Source organism: Ornithodoros turicata, chromosome 1, assembly GCF_037126465.1.
Source record: "Ornithodoros turicata isolate Travis chromosome 1, ASM3712646v1, whole genome shotgun sequence".
NCBI lineage: Eukaryota > Metazoa > Arthropoda > Arachnida > Ixodida > Argasidae > Ornithodoros > Ornithodoros turicata.
The window spans coordinates 15,004,130-15,025,234 of NC_088201.1; the positions used below are offsets into that span (position 1 = coordinate 15,004,130).

Consider the following 21,105-nt stretch of genomic DNA (forward strand, 5'->3'; position numbering starts at 1 on the left):
AATTGCAATGACTTGTGGACGCATTGCGCTGCTGCGACTCGTTTTACCTCGAAGTCCTTTGGTGCATTTGAGTTAGCAACCCAGAAAACCTTCGCAAGAGGCGGCCACAAATGCAAAGGCTGCGAATATATTTGTCTTATAATGAATTTAAATAATATTAATGTCATAAAGGAGACGTCTGCATTAATTAATGTTCCCCGCTTCTCACTAAGCACAGTTTAGTTTACCCATACACTTGATTAGAATGTTTATTATTATTATTGTTTAAATAATGGCAGTCTTGGAGTTGTTCGGTCGGGGGCCAAGGACCCAGGACCTTCATTGCATCAAAAGGGCGGCTGTCCAGTAGAGCTAAGGCTGGGACGGCTACTTGTGCTGCCGTGCAGCACAGGCTGCGAAATCGTGGACAAGTCGTAAATGTCAGCTCTGGGTAACATGAAAAATATTAAAGTCACAGGACGCTACATAAGCAATTTCAGTGTTTCTGAACCGTTTTGTGAACCGGTAACCGAAATCTCTTAGGTCGGTTCAGTTGCGGTTCAGCCGAAATATAACGGTTATTTTCGGTTTTTGGTTCGGTTCCGCACTCTAGTTCATACGGTAGCTTGAACGCCATCGCCGTTCTTGTAATTTTGTTTCTACGTGATCAAGGAGTATCTGAAGGTTCCGAAGGGCTTTTATGGCAGTTGCAAATAATTTCTCAGAAAAAGTACCGGTTGGATGGCGATCGGGCATTCGAGAAGCCGCAAAAAAAAATAAATAAATAAAAAAAAGAAAGAAAGAAATGTAATAAGCTCTGAAGAAGCAACAGGCAAAGAAATTTGTCAGTTTTTGTTCTTGGAATAAATATATGCGCTGTCCGTAACCATACTGGAATATACTCGCGCAAATATAGCTGCAAAACCCTCTACCGCCGGAACCTTTTTATAAGCTGCCTAATCCGCCAACATGACGTTTATAACGAGCAAACAATGACGTGGGATTGAAGGAAGCGGGCGATGCCATCCTGTGTAAATGTGAAGATTCTTCTTTCGGAGCCGTAAGAGGCTTCCACCGATAGCCCTTTTAGAAGTCACCGCGGCTGCCGACTTCAAGCGGAATAATTGGTTGGAACTTTGAAGTGCCTGAGAAACGAGACAACGCCATTCGTTAGACTAGCTTGAAAGAGATGCAGAACAACGCTGCAGAGTTATTCCTGTGCACTGTTCTGGAAAAGGAAGGAATTCTGCAGAGCAAGCGCGGTTGGCCACTGTAAAGACAACAGTTTTCGTTCATTTATGTTTTATTCCTGACGAGAATGTTAACTGCGCAACTTCCCAAGCTATTACAACTGCAAGGTGGAATTTGTCACGCAAACCACAGCCGGAAAACCAGGGATTTTGGGACCCATCCGTTGTGGTGTGGATGTTCGTATTTCATGTTGAACGATGGACTTGGAAATAACACGCTTGTGAGAGATGGTAATTGAGGAAAAGCAACGTGCTTGGGTGTGGTGAGATAATGTACGGGAAACTACGACCTTAAGCGTTTATAATTACAAAACAATTAAGATACAGAAACGTTTGTCCTTTGTCGTCTCTCTAAGCTGTAGGACACCTTCACATCAACTGATCAGCGTCAACATTAGCTTCGCGACTTGGTATTAGCCGATTGTCGTACACCATTACGCCAGTCACCGATCTTGACGCTCAGCGAGGGGAAAAAAAAAAAGAATCGTGATAGCGCTCACGTCCTTTCGGTTACGTGCTTCAAGGCGCACTTCTTGTGTAAGGCCACGCCAAATTTAGGACTTGCTCGATGCCTATAGCACAGGAAGGCGTTTGGTCTCCGAATAGCCACAAAGACCGCCACAAGAAACGACAGATTGCTGGAGCAAACACTATCTAGGGCCAACACTAGGTATTCCGTGAACGCTTTCAGACAGATGTTGAACCGGGAGGCAGCGGCCCCTGGAGTAACGTGCCAAATATGCCCGTAAACCGAGTTCCAGTAAACAGCTCACCACTACCGCATTTTCATATCTTAATAATCGAAGCTAGACGTGGCCAAAGAAAGAAAAAAAAAGACGGCGATACAGACAGACATTAATCCATCCATCCATACGAGGACTGATATCATGATTCTTATTTGGTAACTGTGTCCTAGCCGTAACAACCCATCTAGCTAATACTATTGTATATCCTACATCAATAGCTTTCTTTAATTCGTCATAATCGATCCGAAGCGAACAGCACAACAAAGCTCTGAGGAACTTGGGAGGTTCGTATTCGCATGCTCTCAGTCAGTAATGTCCATGGCGCCGCGTGGGGGAATAGAAGGATGGAGGACACGCCATCGAGCACAATAAATGCGGCGCTGGGGAATGTATCCAGAGGTGCGACGCAACCATATCCATCACCTTGCCGGGAATGCTGTTGTTCCCACTGAATGGAGCGTTTCCATCCTTCAACGCGCAATTTCTTCTCGAGTTCCTGCGCTCGCCGTGGCATGCAGGCCTCTGCCACCTGTCACCTTTCGGCTAACACTTTCGATCATACGAATGAATTGGTCAAGGCGCGCCAACAGGAAATTTGAGTGATTACAGGGACCAGCTTCGCTGATGAGCCCGCCCATTTTCTCACCGAAATGTTCTTTTATCCCTTATGTCTTTTAGCATGTAATTGAATGGTTATAGTAAATGTACAAATGTATACTATATGTCTCTAAACGATTTTTTTAGGCGAAAGTAAAAGCACCTAAAATTACACATGAAAGAGAAAGAACCAGGAAAAATGGTGCACGTGCGAATTAAGCAAAACAGCAAGTTATTGCATTTTCTGCTTCTCGCTCAGATGATGATGATGATGACTGAAGTTTTTATGGCGCACAAGCAACTAAGCACTATGAGCGGAAACCGAAACCACGGCGACCGGGGAACGCAGGGGAGTACAGCGCTCATTTCGCGTCAGAGGGCCACGTGATTTGGAGCGATGGAGATGATTGGACTATATGTGCCGCTCAGCTGACCAGATAAACCTCTTTCCGTCGGCGAGGGTGATGCGCTCCTGAGGCGCGCTTTATCGGTTTCGGCTCATTTGCATACCGCAATTCAGCGATGAATAGTTCACGGCACGCGCTCTTTTCCTGATTTTTAAAATACAGAATGGATTTCAACGAGGAATGTCTTCGGTTCTGCTATCTCGCTTTTGCCATAAACTTCCTAATTGAAGAGTTCATTAATGAATTTTAGGTAACTGGCCATCTTGTAGTTGCATACTTTCTTCGAGAGGAGGAGAGCCGCCTGGCCGTAGAACTCAACTGCAAAAATGACATCTATGCTGCTCTCATAGCGTTCTTTAAAGACACCCTGTATAATGTTGATAATGCTCAAAACTGCGATCGATCTATCTATAGTCGTTAGGATAAGAGCTGTCTCCTTCCCTAATTATTGGTACAACCTTCATATCTTTAGGCATGAGGAATGCGTGGATACTTGGATGGAAGGACTGTACACCCTGCATAAAACAGGTCCAAGAACATTCAACGTGATCAACGTTTTCTTTAATTAGCTGACAGTTTAGTCCATCCATACCAGCCGCTTTATTCGTTTGTATTTTCGAAAATGCCAAATGTAGTTCTTCAATTGTGATGTTTTCCCTAACAAAGCTGTTAGGAATGCCGAAAGGACAGTTAACTTCGTTTACAGGTTTGGAAAGCTTTGCAGCTAGTGCAGGTCGCATAGTGGCGAAAGTTGAATTAAGTTAAACCTACCCAGGCTTTCGCAATCCACACTTTCAGGAAGCGTACAAGGTTGACGTGGCTTGCCTGTTACTTCCATGATTATTTTCCAAATTTATCTTCAGTTACTTTTAGCATCCTTTATTGGTAGCGCACAATGTTTCTTTTTTCTAGTTCGCATCACGAATACTGATTTGTTGCGCAATGTTTCGGACTGGCATAAGTATAATGTGGGTTTCACCCATTTAGCCGGGGTTCTTTATGGGAGTAGCAGAATTCGTCAGGTGACGAATTCAATGTCTTCCCCCTTTTTGTTTTACATTCAAACTTACACTCTATATGTGTTTGCTTTATCACGTCTCTATTTGTGGTACCAATAATCATTTTCGTTCAGCACATTGATGATGGATATATTCGCCTAGGGGCAGATCGGTTTATCTCGACAATTTCTCGCAACCGTTACACTGCTTTGCTCCAGAGCATGACTAAGAATATCAATTAGCCTTAAGAACTCAGTGTTGGGATTATCGTGATAGATATTGGGAGAAATCGATTGAGTGAATGTCATTCCTTAAAAGGTCATAATCTGTTTTGATAACCTGTTTCGGACCGTATCCTTTTGTTTCGTCAAAACAGCCAATAGCAACAAAGATAGGCTGGTGATCTGATGTGTGATTCATCATCTCCAGTAATTATACCAATTTCGATGTTGGTCAGGGCATGATCGATTACAGTTGCAGATGAATTTGTTACCCAGAATTTCTTACCCGGGTGGGTACGGTGATGAGATTCCGGAGGTGGTAAGACCTTAATCTTCATGTATAGCACTGCTATGGTCAATGTTCGTATTTCCCACAATGACAGTGGGTTTATGGTGTATTTTTATTTCGGAAAGAATACTTTCCAACTTATCAAGGAAGGAAGGAAGGAAGGCAAGAATTAGGTGTCCGGTAGACAACTCCAACAATGATGGAACAGTCTAGTTTGACAAATAACGTTTCAATGAGCAGTGTGGTACACGTGACCAGTGGTAAAGTAGAAAAAGAACATCCGTCTTTGATAAATAGTGCGACACCGCCGCCCCGAGATCGTGAATCACGTGTCTGCGATGCCATTCTATATCCCGTGACGGTATAACGGTTCCATTTTTCTTCAGCCATATATCAGAAATGGCAATGATATCGAGATTTACAGAGTGTTCAGATATAAAGGAAACTAATAAGTCAGCATTTTTTCTTATGCTTCGAATGTTACAATGAAATATGGACAATTTCTTGTTGTCACAAACTTGATCAACCTGTGACCTGGTGAATGACACTGATAATGATAGATGTAGAATACAACTAGTCAGTACGGCATTTGTTTGCCCTATCCGGTCCAGACCTTCACCGCAGGTCACGTATGTCTTCTTATTGTTCCTCCACTGCTCTTCCATATTTTTTGCCCACGCAGCGCTAACATATTCTTTAGCTGCCTGCTATTACGTTAGCCGAATTTCTAAAAATACCAACCATACCGAAGCATATTCGCATGACGCAATCATTTGTTACCTGTCCATAAAATAAGAAAGAGAATACCGAAGCTGTTACAATATTCACGGTCCTGTCTTTCGCAGCGCCGTCCATCTCGACCACACCGGTGATCATCATCATCTCCCTCGTGGCCCTGTTCCTTCTCCTCACCATCGTGGTGAGCATCTGCCTGTGTCGCCACTGTCGCGCCGAAGAGGAGCGTTCGTCCACGGCACCTCAAGTACCCGACAAGGTAGAGTGTCACACGCAATTGCTCGTCGGAGGACCGCATGGTCGCCATTTGCAGAAGACGACGTCGTCGACGGCCTACTCGCCGCCACCGCCGCCCGCTCTGCCGCCTCTCTTGGCCGCCGCCAACTGCAAGCTGCTTCCTCCGCATCCGGCCACCATGATGTCGAACCAGCAGTGGCGTTTCAGCCACACCCCTTCAGCGAATGGCTCCCGCCACTATCACACTCAGAGGCACTTACACTATGTGTGCTGATGCCCGCATACAAGCACCACTGGACTGTCGTGAAGAAGCGTGCTCAGGAACGCGAAGCGGTGGGCCCATTGGCCAAGCAGACCGTTAGTGAGATTTTAGACAAGTCATGCGTCAGTTATTGCCCCGTTTCGTGGTGGTTGTAATAGCCGTTGAAGCGATACCAAGTCCGTCATCGAGCTTATGATGTGCGCATGTGAATGAGGTCGTTGAAATGGAACGGAAACAAATTCCGCCTTAATTCTGTTGCCGGGTCGCGGCGCTGCTGACCGCATCGCAGACATACGGAAATTTCGCTACGTTGAAACGTCAGACTCAAAGCTATCTCCCTACTTAAAAGACCCACAGAGACGTAATCGTGACACACAAAAATTTGAGCGGAAACAAGGGTTTGTGTCATAATATACAAATATATATAGTTTTCAAATATTAAATTTTCATCGCGTTCGATACGATCAAAATGAACTGCATAAAAAAAGACGACAAAAATAAAATATAAGACTCGCGCGTAAGCTAGCAGTGGCGAAGAGGCATGTGTGATGTCACTCATCATGAAAATCAGATTCTGGCATATCAAGCGTGTGCTTTGGCGTTTATCCGCCCTTGAATATAAAGCTACACAAACGGATAGATGCAGATATCTTGCCGTTTCACATGGTCAATAACTGAAGAATGTACAAGAACTCGCTGTGCCCCCATTTGCAATTATATCCCCTGATTTGATGGCCCGATGTGTGCCGTTACGTGCATTGCAGGGGCAGTAATGTCAGACACGTCACACAGTGAATGGCAGTAAATTTATGGTAAAAAACAATTACCTACGTGTTTTTTTTTCTTGTTTTTTCTTTTTGTCCGTAGTGGCCCTGTAGCCCGCGGATGTCAGTCAACATTATACTGATTTCGAGTTGAAGTTGTGAGGAAAACTAAATTGTGTTGATACGTTAGCGCGTCACAGAGTTTACGAGCGAGAACATAATCTCCAAACAGGGTATTCTAACTCTTCGGTGTGAGTGACTGAGAACATTAAGTGTGTCATTACGTGTATATTGTAAATGTAAGTCTATCAGTGAGCTAGTCACGTGAACCCAGGGTGACTGCGACAAGTCCTTCATATTCCTGGAGCGCTACTTCTAATCATGGGAAAAGACGGGGTTTACAAGACCGGAGTTGGTGACAAACACCGGGAACTCCGACAGTTCGCATTTTTATACTCTACTGCGTTCATCCAAGGCAAATGTAGTCCGCTGAAGAGAGCTATTCTGTTATGTGTATTGACAGTCACCGAAGTGGCGGTGATTGCTTGTACAGTATGTGTCAAAATATAAATATATATTAGTTGTTATGTTCCGTGAGCTCCATAATCATCTTTGTGCCGCATGAAGGTTCATTTTCACTTGTCATCCACAATTATCGCATCGTACAACAAATATCGTACACATTGAAGCAGCGGATTACGTTCCAAAACGACGTTGATTTAACCCGTATCATGAGAATGAGCTACATTTTGTCAGAAACGGAACCCTACGATGGTTAACCCTAGCAGCAAACGTAATGACCTCATAATATGAGTCATAACCGCTTGCAACTTACGAAAAAGAACAAAAAGTTCCGAAACAATCAAACTTCCCATTTACAAAGGTCTAGACGAATTGATTGCAAAATTATTCAGTGTCATTGCAACTGTGTACTCAGACATCTGTCCCATAGTGTCAGATAAACCAGCTATATAACAACCTCGAGAGAAAAACAGTGGGTATCTGTACATAGCACCTTTTCTTATTCCTCGCTTCTTTTCTCTTTCTTTTTTTCTATTCAACACTTTCTTGTGTCAGCCAAGCAGACAGACAAGATGAAGATGACATTTCGATTTAGTAAGGGCAATCTAACTTCACCGGTAACTGAGCCCACACAGCCAAGAAAGTAGCAAAGATGAAATCCACGTCTTTCCGTCGTCAACGGGTTCGCGTGAACTTCGATGACGATCCTTAGGCTCTCAGAAACTATACATATCACAGCAGATAGTGAGGGGTACGTTGCTGCGACCACATTCATCGTCTAGTGACATCGTCACCTGTGTGATCACGTGGACTGTGTTCGTTCAAGAGGGAAGCATCCCGTACCATAAATGTTTTCTGGATGTGTTTGTGCGCGTATGATTCCAAACGCGTCCTGTTTTATGTCGGAAACGTGATGTTACGGAGCGTGGCATCGGTCTTGTTTTGTACAGAATGTGAAAATTAAACAGAGAACTTTCTAAAAGCCATGTGTATGTGGAGTTCTATTGATAAACGTTTATCGTTACATGTGTGAAACGATCTCACCTTGCGTGCCAAAAGTTACGTACGGAAAACGCAGCACTAGGGACAATTTCAAAAGGCAAGGCTACGATGATGGCAGTCCATGCCAAGACTGGGCGGTGACCCGGCGCTGGCTGTGCTCTCTCAGTGTTTTCCCTGGGTTTTCCTCGGACGCTTTAAGACAAATGCCGGCAGTTCCCTGTGAAGTCGGCGCATCCTCCTCTCCCCTCCTGCGGTAGTCGTGACGTTGCCCACCTGTGTGTGGTCGACTACTTTGTCTGTTATGGACTGTGAGAGCCTCTAATATCTCTCTTGTTGCGTTGATCCCTGTATCTGGCGATAACCCGAGCGCTCCCTAACCTGCTCCCTGGCTCTCAGGATCCATAACAGACAAGAAAGCTGTGTCAGTGCACCATCCACTGAACTTCGTGGTCGACTATGTCATGCAGTTCCACCATCACCACCTCCACCTTCATGTGCATACATTATAATAACAGCCTTCTGACGTTGCAGTGCTGATTTTTGTGCTCTCGCAGCGTATACAAAATAACTGTTAGAACGTCGCCGTGTTATCGTCGTGCGTACTAGGCCGTATCCGGCTCACGATTTCACGCGTCATATTGTTATTATGTTCGCTTTCGGTTTCAAACGATACATAAGTTTAGAAATTCTGCGCTCCTTTCCACTGCCATAACAGTGGTAAAGCATGAATGAGACAAGGCTGATGAAAGAAGGAAGGAAGTCACTGAAAAGGTTGGCCAGCTGCAGGACTCGAATCCACATCATCTGGATTGCCGGTCCAGGGCTCTACCGATTGAGCAAAGCTAACACACCTCTCCAATGACTGCCAAGGGTGCGTCATTTGAGGGGACAAACCACATCCACTCACTCACTCACTCGCGCATTCCACTACGCACTACTGAGCGACGCAAGCGGCATCTGTTGAACACGATGGAAAGTGATGTTCTGAGGCTGGAGCACAGAGGGAGGGGGATTTATTGGCAGAAAGAAAGAAGAAAAAGGAAAGAAGAAAGGGGGAAAGGTACAACAAGAACATCACTTTCCATCATGAATGAGAGTCCACTATTTTTTATTTCTTTTCTTTTCTTGGTGATATTTGGTGACCGGGTCAACCAATCAGGCTGTGCGCTCCTGGTAGTGCGCGGTGAATATCGAACTGGGAATAATTTTATCCACATTCATCGCTACTTATTAACACAAGTAAGACGCGAAACTTGTAGCGAAATTATACGAAACATTTTAAGCCCGTAATGTTATACACTCCACTTGCCCTCCCTACTTAATTCTTACTAAATGACAAATGGGCGTTTGTTAAACCTACTCGATCATTCCCAGACGGAAGAGAGCAAGAACTAAGCACAGAAGGAACTAAAATCAAGCGACTGTAGAGTTAATAATTGCTCTTTAGGTCGTGGTGATGTATGTTTCCAAAGTGCATGCAGTCAAAACCTCCAGTGCGCTCAAAGCTGTGCAATCAAAATAATTGTTTTTGTCTGCTCAAGATCACTATAGAAACCTAAATTTAAACGCTGAGAAATAAAGTACCGCAAGAACACATGCATAGTACACCAACGAGGGTGGTGACGATGATGACGGTAGCTGGATCACAAGCAAAATGTGGCAAATGAAATTTCAGTGCACCAGAGTTGGCCAAACCGGCGTGGCCGACGTAGCTGGTTCCTTTTATTATTCTCCAGGTATATTATGTTCCTCCCTGCTCCATTACTAACATAAATACAATGCCGAAGCTCTAACAGGGCCAGTACCCGTGGCACCAAAGGGAATAACAACAACAACTTTATGTTGAGATGATGAATGGAGAGCTTCATCGCCAGGGGCGATGCGCTACATTTTAAAAGCGGTACAACACAGTAAACGTTTTTACACTTTTTTGGTGTAAATGGCTTGTCCCATGGCGCACACCTTTTTGGTGTTGCCTTTGCACTCAAATGATGGGTGTTTTCTAATACACCCTTTAGTTAAGTGTATTCCCAATAAAACACTGTTATAATGGGTGTTTAAAAACGAAAACACCCTTAAAAGGGGAGTATTGTATTGAAAACACCTTTTATGATGGAATTATTTGCTAGCAAATATTCCCTCGTAAATAGTGTAATAGGAGCTTCCGCCACTGGTCCAGACATACAGTTCGACGTTCTTGCTTCTACGGCAAGCAGCACCGTGAACACGGCAGACTTCCAGCCGTGGTTCCATCCTAGAACCTAAACCGGACTGCAATGCGTCGCAGGCACGCCTCGTTAGCTTGGTAACACTGTGGGACCAATGTGAGTGGAGAGGCATGAAGAGACCCCGGGCACCCTCAGTAGCCTATATTTGCGTGTCGGATGGATCATATACTGAAATACAATTTGTTTGGACACGTTCGTTACATGTGGTGGGGCGGGAAACGTTTGTAAAGGTGACGGCAATGTGATTTTGCAATTAACACCCACGCTTGCCACGGGTCAAATATATAAGCTAAATTTCTAACATCCCTCCCTGTTCAATACTGTGTTTTAAACTCAGGTTATCATCTATAATGTGATTACTTGCTGAGGGCGGCTGTGAAAGCAGCATAATTTTCTCTCGCGAAATAAAACACCATTTTTAACACCATATTCCCAATTCAAATTGGATGTCAAAAAGGTGTATTCGACGGTATACACATGTTTCAACACCCCACTTTACACCCTTAATGATCGACATTGGATAAAACGTGGTGTATGTGGATATTACACCTCTAGTAATGCTCTTTTTGCACCTTTTGCGGAATAGAAAAGGGTGTTTTTATAAGGATACACCTTTTTGAGCAAATAAAGGTGTAAAATGATTTACTGTGAACCCCAGGACACGCTTTTTAGCGATACGCTACCCCAATGCTGGTGGTGATGTGGAGAATGAAATAATGAGCCCCTTCACACTAAGGATCGATGTCCGACAGTGCTCAAAAAGGTCAAAAGAGCTTTGAGGGCAGAGCGTTGGTGAGCTGGATTTGGCTGGGGACTTTCATTGCAGTTAGTACCAGTTTGGCAGAATGGTAACTTACCTGACAGGGCAGCTGGAATTGTACGAGGCACATGGAGACGCTTACTATCATGGTTTACAACTGCTTTTTACTTCGCTTAGTGTAACTGAGCGGCACACTTTCAAAGAAACCTTCCAATCCCTGTCTCTAGATGGTCGTAACATCTGTACAATCTGAACTTGCTATCTGCGTGCCCGTCCCGTGCCCGTCCAGCGCCATCTCCCGCGTTCGGTTCTATTGTCCACGGTCCATTGAGTGTGGACAAATCCCTGAACAAGTGGAGCACTGGCGTTGTGATGGGCTTGAAGTAGCCCCCGACCAGCCATGGTCAGAGTCACCCCGGCTGGTGAGAGGTTAAAGACAGTTCACACTCCGTTGCAGGGATAACAGTTGCGGAAGAATTGATGGCTATAGCTGGTGTGTCGCTAGACCCTGATTATTAGACCCTTCCTCAATTTCACGCTTATTCCGCGGCGACTGAGGCTCCCATTACTCCCCGGGGTACTCCCCGTATGGAGAAGAGCGACGTTGAGGTTCAGAGGGCAGACCCTGTTATGGCTGCTGAATCACAACCTAAGTTGCAGTAAGTGAGGCAAGTGTACAAGTAACTCGTTAAGTGTGTGTGTGTGTGTGGGGGGGGGGGGGGGGCTTGGTTAATGCTGAGAAAAAAAGAGAAAACAGAAGGCAAAGGTAAGCCATGATGTAGGCTTGCTATTAGCAAACAAACAAAAAGATAAAAGCTGCAGAGACACAGAAAATTATGAAAAAATACAGAAAAAGACAGCTCCTTCCTAATCGTTGTGCAGAGAGTCATATAGGACGTATCAATGAGTGCACAAGAGTTTTGATTCCCGTAGGGTCGTGTCAGCGCAGACGTGACTTCAGCGTGCTGAGTAGGGCCAAGTAGCACCGCGAGGGGGGGAGGGGGGAGCTCTCGGTAGCCTAAATGAGCGATACGGCGGCGGGGACTCGACCGGTGATCTTCGTACCGCTGGCAGGCAACCCAAGCAGCACAACGTACTGAAAGTCGGGTGCAACAGGGGTGGACGGTATGTGTCTTATCAGTGTTCTTTAGTTTCACGAGTGTGTTCAAGGCCTTCCACCTACCCGTCCACCACTATTGCACTGGACTTTCAGTACATTTTGCTGCTTGGGAAGGAGTATGTGTGGCACGTGGGCTTCTACCTGACACGTGCGGCAAAGAGGTGGTGGGTGTTGGCTCATCTTAAACAGGAGGAGTGGAGTTCGTGCCACATTCAGCCGCAGACGATGAAGCAACGATTCCTCGATGCGCGGGATGCGGCCATGCACAGCATGTGTCATTAGCGGGTCAATGGATCGCAGGAAGGTACAGGTGCATATAGCTTCTTACTGAAAGAGCTGCGTGCAGTTGGCAATACAGCGGCGGAGTTTCAGCTGGCACATAGAGAGCGCAAAGGGAAGGACAGCTAGTTGCTCAGTGTCGTGGGCTTGCCGAGCGAAAGCGTCATCACGATCATTGCCAGAAAGCACGACATGGCTCGGAATCCATCGGAATACCACGCCGTGTCCTATGGATACAAATTCGTAGTGCAGGGCGATGATCGTAGTGTAAGTGTCACTGATGACTGCAGCAGAGTAAGAGGCCAGCGCCTCCAGAGCCACTTTACTGTCGGTGAGGATCGTCGAGGCCCTGGGCGCCAACGAGGAGACGTGTCTTAAAGCGGCCAGTAGTGCCTCGGCAGACGACATAAGAGGGAGTTTGAATTCGTGCTCAATTCCATCCTCTGGGATGCAAAAGGCAGCAGACGACCCAACTAGAGAAACTGAAGCATCAGTCTATAAAAGAGATAGGGCGCTGACTAACTGGTGCATGATGATGAAGGAACGAATAACCGAGAGACACGGAACTCTTGTGCTTGTCTTCGTGTCCCGTGTCTCCCTCGGTTATTCGTTCCTTCAGCATCAGTCTATACTTGGGTTCGATGCCGATGGTGGCTGTGATGATGATGATGATTTGGTTTTTTTTGGCGCAAAAGCTACTAGGGCTATAGCGCCAAACAACAAGGTAATGTGATGAACCCAGTTAAAAAATGAAATGCTCATATTAAAACAACTTGGCTAGTGGTGGCATAAAAAAACATGAAAGGGTAAGAAAAGAGCTCACTGTAAGTTCACAGTTTGTTCAGATATCCAATGTTCTTTAAAAAATTATGTACTCCAGTAAAAGGAACAATAGCCTCATCACCCAGCAAAAGAGCTGGATGAAGAGGTAAGGAGTAAAATATAACATTATATAATATATATAAGGAGTAAAAAATAAAATTCAGTGAAATGACGCTGACGATAACTTTCATGTAATGGGCATGTAATTAGAATGTGTTGGACAGAAAGGGGCTCTCTGCAGCGCACGCACTCAGGTGGGTCCTCCCCACGTAGCAAAAACCCGTGAGTCATGTATGTGTGTCCAACCCTTAACCTGCACCTTAAGACATCGTGTAACCTGTTTGCAAGACTTTGTAAGCGATTTCCTGTTTGAGGCTTCACCAAGTGTAGCTTATTTTGCTCTTGTGTGCTCCAAAATTGCTGCCATTTCATGTTGATAGCATTCATCAAAAATAACCTGAGGTCTTGAACAGGGACATCAAAGACTGTTATGTCAGCTGAATGTGCAGCTGCAGCTGCACGATCCGCATTTTCGTTACCCTGTATGCCCACGTGGCTTGGCACCCAGCAAAGGGTTAAACGATAGCCCCTGTTAGTTATTGTATTAGCTAGACGTCGTGCTCGCTGCACAAGAATTTTTTTTGTTTTTTGGACTGAACATATTGCCTGCAAAGAGCTGAGGGAATCTGTATAGATGACTGATGACACAATGCAATGTTGTAAAATGTAGTTGAGTGTTATGATGATCGCATAAGCCTCTGCACTGAATATCGACATGACTTTGTGTAAACGATGAGTTATTGTGACTGTCCCAGTTACCATGGCGCAAGATACACCAGCATTAGTCTTCGATCCCTCCGTGTAAAACGCCACGTGCTTTCCAAACCTTTCTCTTAAACCCTCGAACTCCTGCTGCAGCACAGCCGTGGAAGTATCGCTTTCTCTGTACTTGGTCAGTGAAGAAGTCAGTCAGTCAGAAGTCAGTAAGTGGTAAGTCAGAAGTCAGTGAAGAAGTCAGTTGGAATGTGGTGGTGGTTGCCATGGAGGCAGGCTCCCATCAGATTGCAAAGCGGAGTGTTGTAGTGGGTAAAATCATAAAATTCAACTTCTCGTAAAACTCGCATGCTAAAAGGAGGAACGACTGAAGACTTGTTTAAGAACAGTTGTTCAAAAGGCGTCCTTGTAACGCATGAGAGGTTGCCGCATGTTGTGGATAAGTACGAATTTTCAGTGCGCACATGACACTAAGATAAGCTCGTCGCCTTCCTAGAGACCATTCATTGCATTCGACGTATAGGCTTTGAATGGGTGACGTTCGGAATGCTCCGAGGACCAGTCGCAAGCCCTGATGATGTATAGGATCTAAGCACTTTAGGACAGATTGTCGTGCCGATCAATAAACTGCACATCCGTAGTCCAGCCTGGACCGAACTGTAGACATGTAGACCCTGTCCAATGTTTCTCTGTCTGCCCCCCAAGACCTGTGAGACACGACTTTTATAAGGTTCAAAGATTTCACGCATTTAGCCTTCAATATTTTTATGTGGGGAAGGAAAGTAAGCTTTTTGTCAAAGACTAGACCTAGAAATTTACATTCTGTCCCTACAACAAGATCACTGCCGTCCATTTTAAGTGATGGCTCGGGAGACATTCCTCGAACTCTTGAAAATGGTACACATACGGTCTTTTCTGTGGAGAATTTAAAGGACTTAAAGGACCATTTTCACTGGACCATTTAGTTAGCCTGTTAATTGTGAGCTGCAGCTGTCTTTCGCACATGGCTAGGTTGCAGGAAGAATATGATATTTGGAGATAATCGACATACAGCGAGTACTTGACTGAAGTGGTTATAACCTTAGTGATAGAGTTCATTTGAAGAATAAATAGAGTAACGCTCAAAACAGATCCTTGAGGAACATTCTCCTGTAGAAAAGGACGCGAAAGGGTTATGCCGAGCTGGACCCTGAACGAACTTCCTTCAAGGAAGTCGGCGATGCAGTGGAACAGACGACCACGTATTCCACATGAATGCAAATCAAGCAAGATTCCATATCGCCATGCGGTATCATAGGCCGGCCTGTTCAAGGTCGAAAAAAAAACAGACACACAATGTTGTTTTCGTACAAAGGCTTCGCGTGTGAATGATTCTAACCGAACAAGATGATCCGTAGTGGAACACCCCGTCCGAAATCCGCACTGATATTGGTCAATGCATTCATTTTCCTCAAGATAGTGTATGAGACGGTTATTCACCATTCGCTCAAAAGTCTTCCAAAGACAACTTGTGAGTGCTACAGGCCTATAGTTTGATTTGATTTGACGCATCTCTTCCTGGTTTTAAAAGCGGGATAACGGTTGCAACCTTCCAGCGAGAAGGGATATGTCCTCTTTGCCATATAGTATTAAAGAAATCAAGAAGACTTTCCAGAGAAGTGTTTGACAAATGCTGTAGCATGGAGTAAGTTATTCGATCTGGTCCAGGCGCTGTGATTTTTGATGATGACATTGCCCTTAACAATTCTATCATTGTAAAAGGCATATTGTAAAAATACTTGTCGTAAGCTCCACTAGGAAAATTCTGTTTCTCCTTCTGTTGTTTGATTTTTAAGAAGTCGCTACTATAATGCAAGGAGCTCGAAACCCCCTGAAGATGCTCACCAAGAGCATTGGCCTGTTCATCCATTTTCTGACAGGTTGTGCCATTTATTTGTAACAATGGGACAGTAAAGCTGGCATATTCACCCTTGATTTTCCTGAGTCCGTCCCATACAGTTTTTGAGGGAGTCTTCGTACTTAAAGAGGATACAAAATTTCTCCACGATTCACGTTTAGCTTCTCTTCGTGTCCGCCTTGCTTTAGCCCTGGCTTTTTTGAATAGAATTAAATTTGTTGTTGTAGGGTATCTTCGAAAGGTACCCCATGCACGATTTTGTTCTTTACGAGCTGCCTCGCAATCACTCGTCCACCAAGGCTTTGGGCACTTGGGGAGACGACCGGATGTTTGCGGAATGGAATTAGTGGCTGCCCTTATGATCCTGTCTGCAATCATGTTGCTCATTTGTTCAACACCCATACCTTGAATAGAAGACAGTGAAAGATCGGCTTCTCTCTGAAACATGCCCCAATCTGCCTCTGATAATTTCCAACGAGGTGGACGTATTGCAAGGGTATTTGAAGGCAGGTGTAATTTTAAGGTAACTGGGAAGTGGTCACTTCCACGAGGATTTTCATCCACTATCCAGTCTAGCATTTGGAAAATGGTATGGGCTACACAGAGAGATATCTATTGCAGGGAATGTCTGTGTAGCAGCGTTCACATATGTTGGTGTACCAGTATTGAGTAGACACACTGGCCTTGAGAGTAACAGCCGTTCTAACATTTTGCCACAACTATCCGCCCTTGTGCTGCCCCACAAGTAGTTATGGGCATTGAAATCTCCCAATAAAAGACAGGGTGGTGGGAGCTCATCTAACAGACTTTCGAGTTGTTTTTGTCCTACCAGGCCTGACGGCGCTAGATACAGTCGACCCCCGTTTATCCGGACTTCATTTATCCGGATCCCGCGGTATCCCGACAAAAGGCACGGGAACGGATTTTCCTCCATGTATTTTGTTCTCGTTTATCCGGACTTCAGCTTCCGGACTCGGACAAGAATTCCAGGGAACGAAAGTCGAAAATTCTTGCAATCCAGCTACAGTTATCCGGACTACCGTGAGTAAGAGGAGACGCTGACCCCGCTTCGTCACCCTTTTTGCTGTGTTGGGGTTATTCCCGGCACACGTCAGGGACCTACATTCCTCCGTAGGGGAGACAACCGTGCACGATGACCCCCTTTTCTGTGTGTGCCCGTTGGGTCGCGTTGACCAGTCGAGTCATTTGGAAATATCTCGATCAACTGTCCGGTTCTAGAGGGGAAAACTCCAACCCGAGGGCTTGCAGCTTACGGTCCGTTGGCCGATGAAGACATTCCCCTAGCTGAGCTGCGATCCCTGATGCAGAAGCTCACTGCGACTGCCGTAGATGATGCTGCGGTTCCTGACTACGTTGACGTTGATAAGGACGATGACACGTGTGCAGCTATGAGTGATGATGGTGTGATTGCTGCTGTTGCCTCCGTGTGATGTGCAGCAAGACGGTGCCGACGACGCCAGTGAGAAACAAGGCTCCGACATTGACATTCTTCGAGCAGCGCAACAGCGTGGCTCAACTCAATGCAATTAGCAAAATTTTGCAGGAAACGAGTGCCTACACTACAATCTAACAGCTGTCATTGACGATATTTCTGTGTTTTAATTAAACCTTGCTCTGTATGGCGTTTCTATACGGTCGTTTCATTTATCCGGATGCCCCGGTATCCGGACGATTTCGCCGGGAACGGCACCGTCCGGATAAACGGGGGTCGACTGTATAAGGAACATATGGTTAGGACCCCTGGACCTAGGAAGACATACCTGAACAGCAACTGCTTCAAGTGTTGTTTTCAGTGGAAGGTGTTTTGCAGGGATGGTCTTTGATGTGAGGATACCAACACCACCAGATGCACGTGTTGCACCAACTCGATCTTTTCGGAACAGGTTCCATCGCCGGAATGTATGTGTATGTTGTGGATTCAGATAGGTCTCTGGTAATGCAAAACAGAGTGCATCATACCTGTCCGAAAGATCATTGACATCGTCAAAATTGGAGAGGAGCCCTCGACAATTCCACTGAAGGATCGCCATAATAGAGAAAATGAGGGAGATGTGTACAAGACATGTCTGCACTATGAAGAAGAGTGTACTGTTTGAGGAAAGTTTCATTATTTTTTCTTTGGAGCCATTATTGGCTGTCTCGGAGTTTTCTTCCGAGCAGCCGCTAGTTCTTTTGGAGATATATCAGGAAGTGAGCCACTCCATGAAATATCTCCCTTAGGCTTCCTTTGGGATTGTGAGCTCACGCTCGTGAATGAGCCTTGCGAGCTCGTGTCATCATCGCATTCCATGGAGCTTGCCTCCACAGTTTGCGATGACGCCACGGAAGAGGATTGTGAAACTGTGGTTACTGTTACAGGAGGTGGTGTTTGAGATACAGGTGTATGTGTTTCTTCACTTTGTGTTGTCTTTTCTGTCTGTGTTGCACATGAAATCATCCTTGGTTTCTCTTTAACGACAGATGAAAAGGATTTCTGGAACAGGAAGGGAGATGCCTTCTTCCTGGCTTCTAGACCTGGCTTCTAGATAACTTAGTTTCTGTGTAACTTTTATGTGCATAACCTCCTTCTCAAACTTCCACTTTGGGCAAGACCTAGAGTACGAAGGGTGGTCACCTGAGCAGTTAACGCAGTGATCAGGCCCTCTGCACTCTTTGGAGTTGTGGTGCTGTTTGTTGCAGCGAGCACAGCATCCAGAGCCTCTGCACGCATCGGAAGGATGGCCAAAGCTGTTACATTTAAAACATCTAAGATAGGAATATATGACCGCACTTCTGCAGTTAGATATCATACCTTCAGTCTTTCTGGTAGAGTCGGGCAGTCGAATGTGAGAATTGTGTTCCGTGTCGTTATGTACTCATTGTTCTTCCTGATTTTTATTTTCCTTACATCAATCACCTTTTGGCTTTCTAGGTTTTCAAGAATCTCTTCCGAAGGAACATCAATGAGTTCAGCTAACGACACGACACCACGGCAGGTATTAAGAGTCCTGTGCAAGCTTGATGTTATTTTGATTCCGAGCATCTGCGAGTGGAGTGCTTTTTTCAGTCTCTGTGCTCACACTACTAACGACAACGTATTTAGTTTGAAAGGTGTCAAACACCTGTTTGAAGACTTCGGTCCGCGGGCGCTTGCCGTTTGCGATCGAGGGAGGAGAAGAATGTTTCACCATGAGAGGTTTAAGGAAATGAATGTTCCCATTGGTCACCCACACTTCACATTCATACATGTGGGAAGGTCCCGGAGTTTTAAGAAAAACCCATCGGCCGGGGTTTGACCACGACTCCGACCGCCACCGTTCAAGGCTTCTACCCTTCGCCTTTCATCCCCTCGGCACGGTACGGATAACACCTTAGGACTGGGGGCTGGGGTCCGTGGTGGCGCCACTCACCAAACGCCAGCCGAAGCCGGTGCCCCCTGCGGGGGATGGTGGCTGTGGATGTGGTGCAAGGTCAGTTGGCAGGCCACAACTGTTGGCACAGCATTCTTTTTCCTAAGACCTGGAATGGACGTTTGTACAGTGGGGTAGTGAAGTGTCCACATGGGTGGCGCATAGGAGGTCCGGGCCGAGGCTGAAGGGATGTTGCCTCGCAAACGAAGAATAGCTTGACCGAATGCAGATGCGGGATAACGTTGCGCAATGTCACAGAGGTAATCAGCCGGATGGCGGGCAAGATAGCGCGTGTACGCCTGTACGGCGACACTATCGCGAAGAATAAGCACCGATGACTCCCGTGCCTCCGCCAAAACACACAAGGTTCCGTAGTCTTTGGCACTCCCAAACAAAGGCGGAGGCTTCTGGCTTGAATATACTGAGCAGCTCCCGCTTGTGAGTGTTGGATATCCCATACAGGACAGGCAGGCTATAGCGCATAATGCTAAGCAACAGGAAGCAAAGCACACGATGGAGGTCAGCACAGGACAGGCCCCGTATGTGGATCCACAGAGGTGCCGGAGCACGTTACAGTAGATGCGGGCGCCAGCGGAGAGGAAGTTGATCTGCCGCGACCATGTCAGTCCCTTATCAATGATTATCAGATACCGATAATGCGAGACGTAGTTCAGTCTAGAGCCAGCTAGCAGCAGGGGTTATTTGGTGAATGAGCGGCGCGTGAATGTCATAGCTACTGTCTTAGCCGGCGAGACACACAATCTACGGTCAGCAAGATACGCCACAATAAGAGAAGGAGGGGAGGGCGGGAAGGAGGGATAAGCGGACGGGATATATCTGCTGGAGAGGCTTTTAGAGCTGCTATAGACGCTCCTTGTCGTCAGACATAGCCTAAGGAGAGATAGCGTAAACAAAAATTGGACGTTGGTTATATCTAGGCCACCCCTGTCCTTCCTAGCTGCACTTGTAAGGCGTTGCTAGAAAGATTACCTTCTTTATATTTTAGTCAAACTTTAAGGGGAGTGTTATTGGGCGCCGGGACCGCAAAGGCGAGAAAGTGGCCACAACCACATAGTGTGTGGTCCACAAATAGACTTGTGTGCGGTCACGACGGACCAATGGTGAGGTCATAACAGACCTAGGGTGCGCTCACTACGGACCTAAGGAGGGTCACCATGGATCTGGGGTGCAGCCACAACTGGCGTAGTGTGCAGTCACAATGGACTCAGGGCAGGGTCGCAAGGAACAAGGACCCATGTGAAAGGGAAGGGAAAACGTGCGTGTACTAGTGTGGTTCTTGTTATTCTCATAACTGCAGACGCTATCAAAATACATAGAATTATCATCTATTGCACTTGCTATTGACGGGTGTGGGTAGAGTTCATATAGGAAACGACAGAAATAACGACAGGGAACTTAACGAAGGCAGAAAACTTGTGACAATCGATGTGCACAGCAGGACGACGAAAGAACGTCACCATACACCACGCACCACCATACACCACGAACCAATACAATGCAAACCATGGTGGTAAGTGCATGTAACATGTACCGAAGTGTAATCATCGTCACACATGCAATAAATAAGAAAATGAAGCGAAAGTGCTTATGTGGGTCAAATAAGTGCCATAAAACTGGGCGGTTACTCCCCATAGGAGGTGGTTTCGAATCACAGCGCGAATCAGAACGTGTCGACCGGTGTCGCTTCCGCACCGGTCTCGGCACCGGCGCAGTGTCTACCATGGAGCCTTGCAAACCTCTTGCAAACCTACCGTGGATCATTTGGGACATCCCTACTCTCTGAAT

At 45.9% G+C, this 21,105-nt stretch overlaps 2 protein-coding genes across 7 annotated transcripts in view; one reads left to right on the top strand and one right to left on the bottom strand.

Annotated features, from left to right (window-relative positions):
* LOC135377524 (fibroblast growth factor receptor-like 1) overlaps window positions 1–7,077 on the top strand; it is a 101,496-nt gene extending 94,419 nt beyond the window's left edge. For 4 of the 5 annotated variants that reach the window (XM_064610004.1, XM_064610005.1, XM_064610007.1 and 1 more), the window contains one exon: window positions 5,333–7,077. In XM_064610004.1, coding sequence (XP_064466074.1) covers window positions 5,333–5,733 — 401 coding nt within the window. In that variant the 3' untranslated portion in view covers window positions 5,734–7,077. The remainder of the gene's footprint in view (window positions 1–5,332) is intronic. The other variant, XM_064610006.1, reaches the window with a different exon arrangement.
* The window catches only part of LOC135377525 (prolactin-releasing peptide receptor-like), a 774,729-nt gene that overhangs the window by 301,833 nt on the left and 451,791 nt on the right, over window positions 1–21,105 (bottom strand). The gene's annotated exons all lie outside the window — the stretch shown is intronic.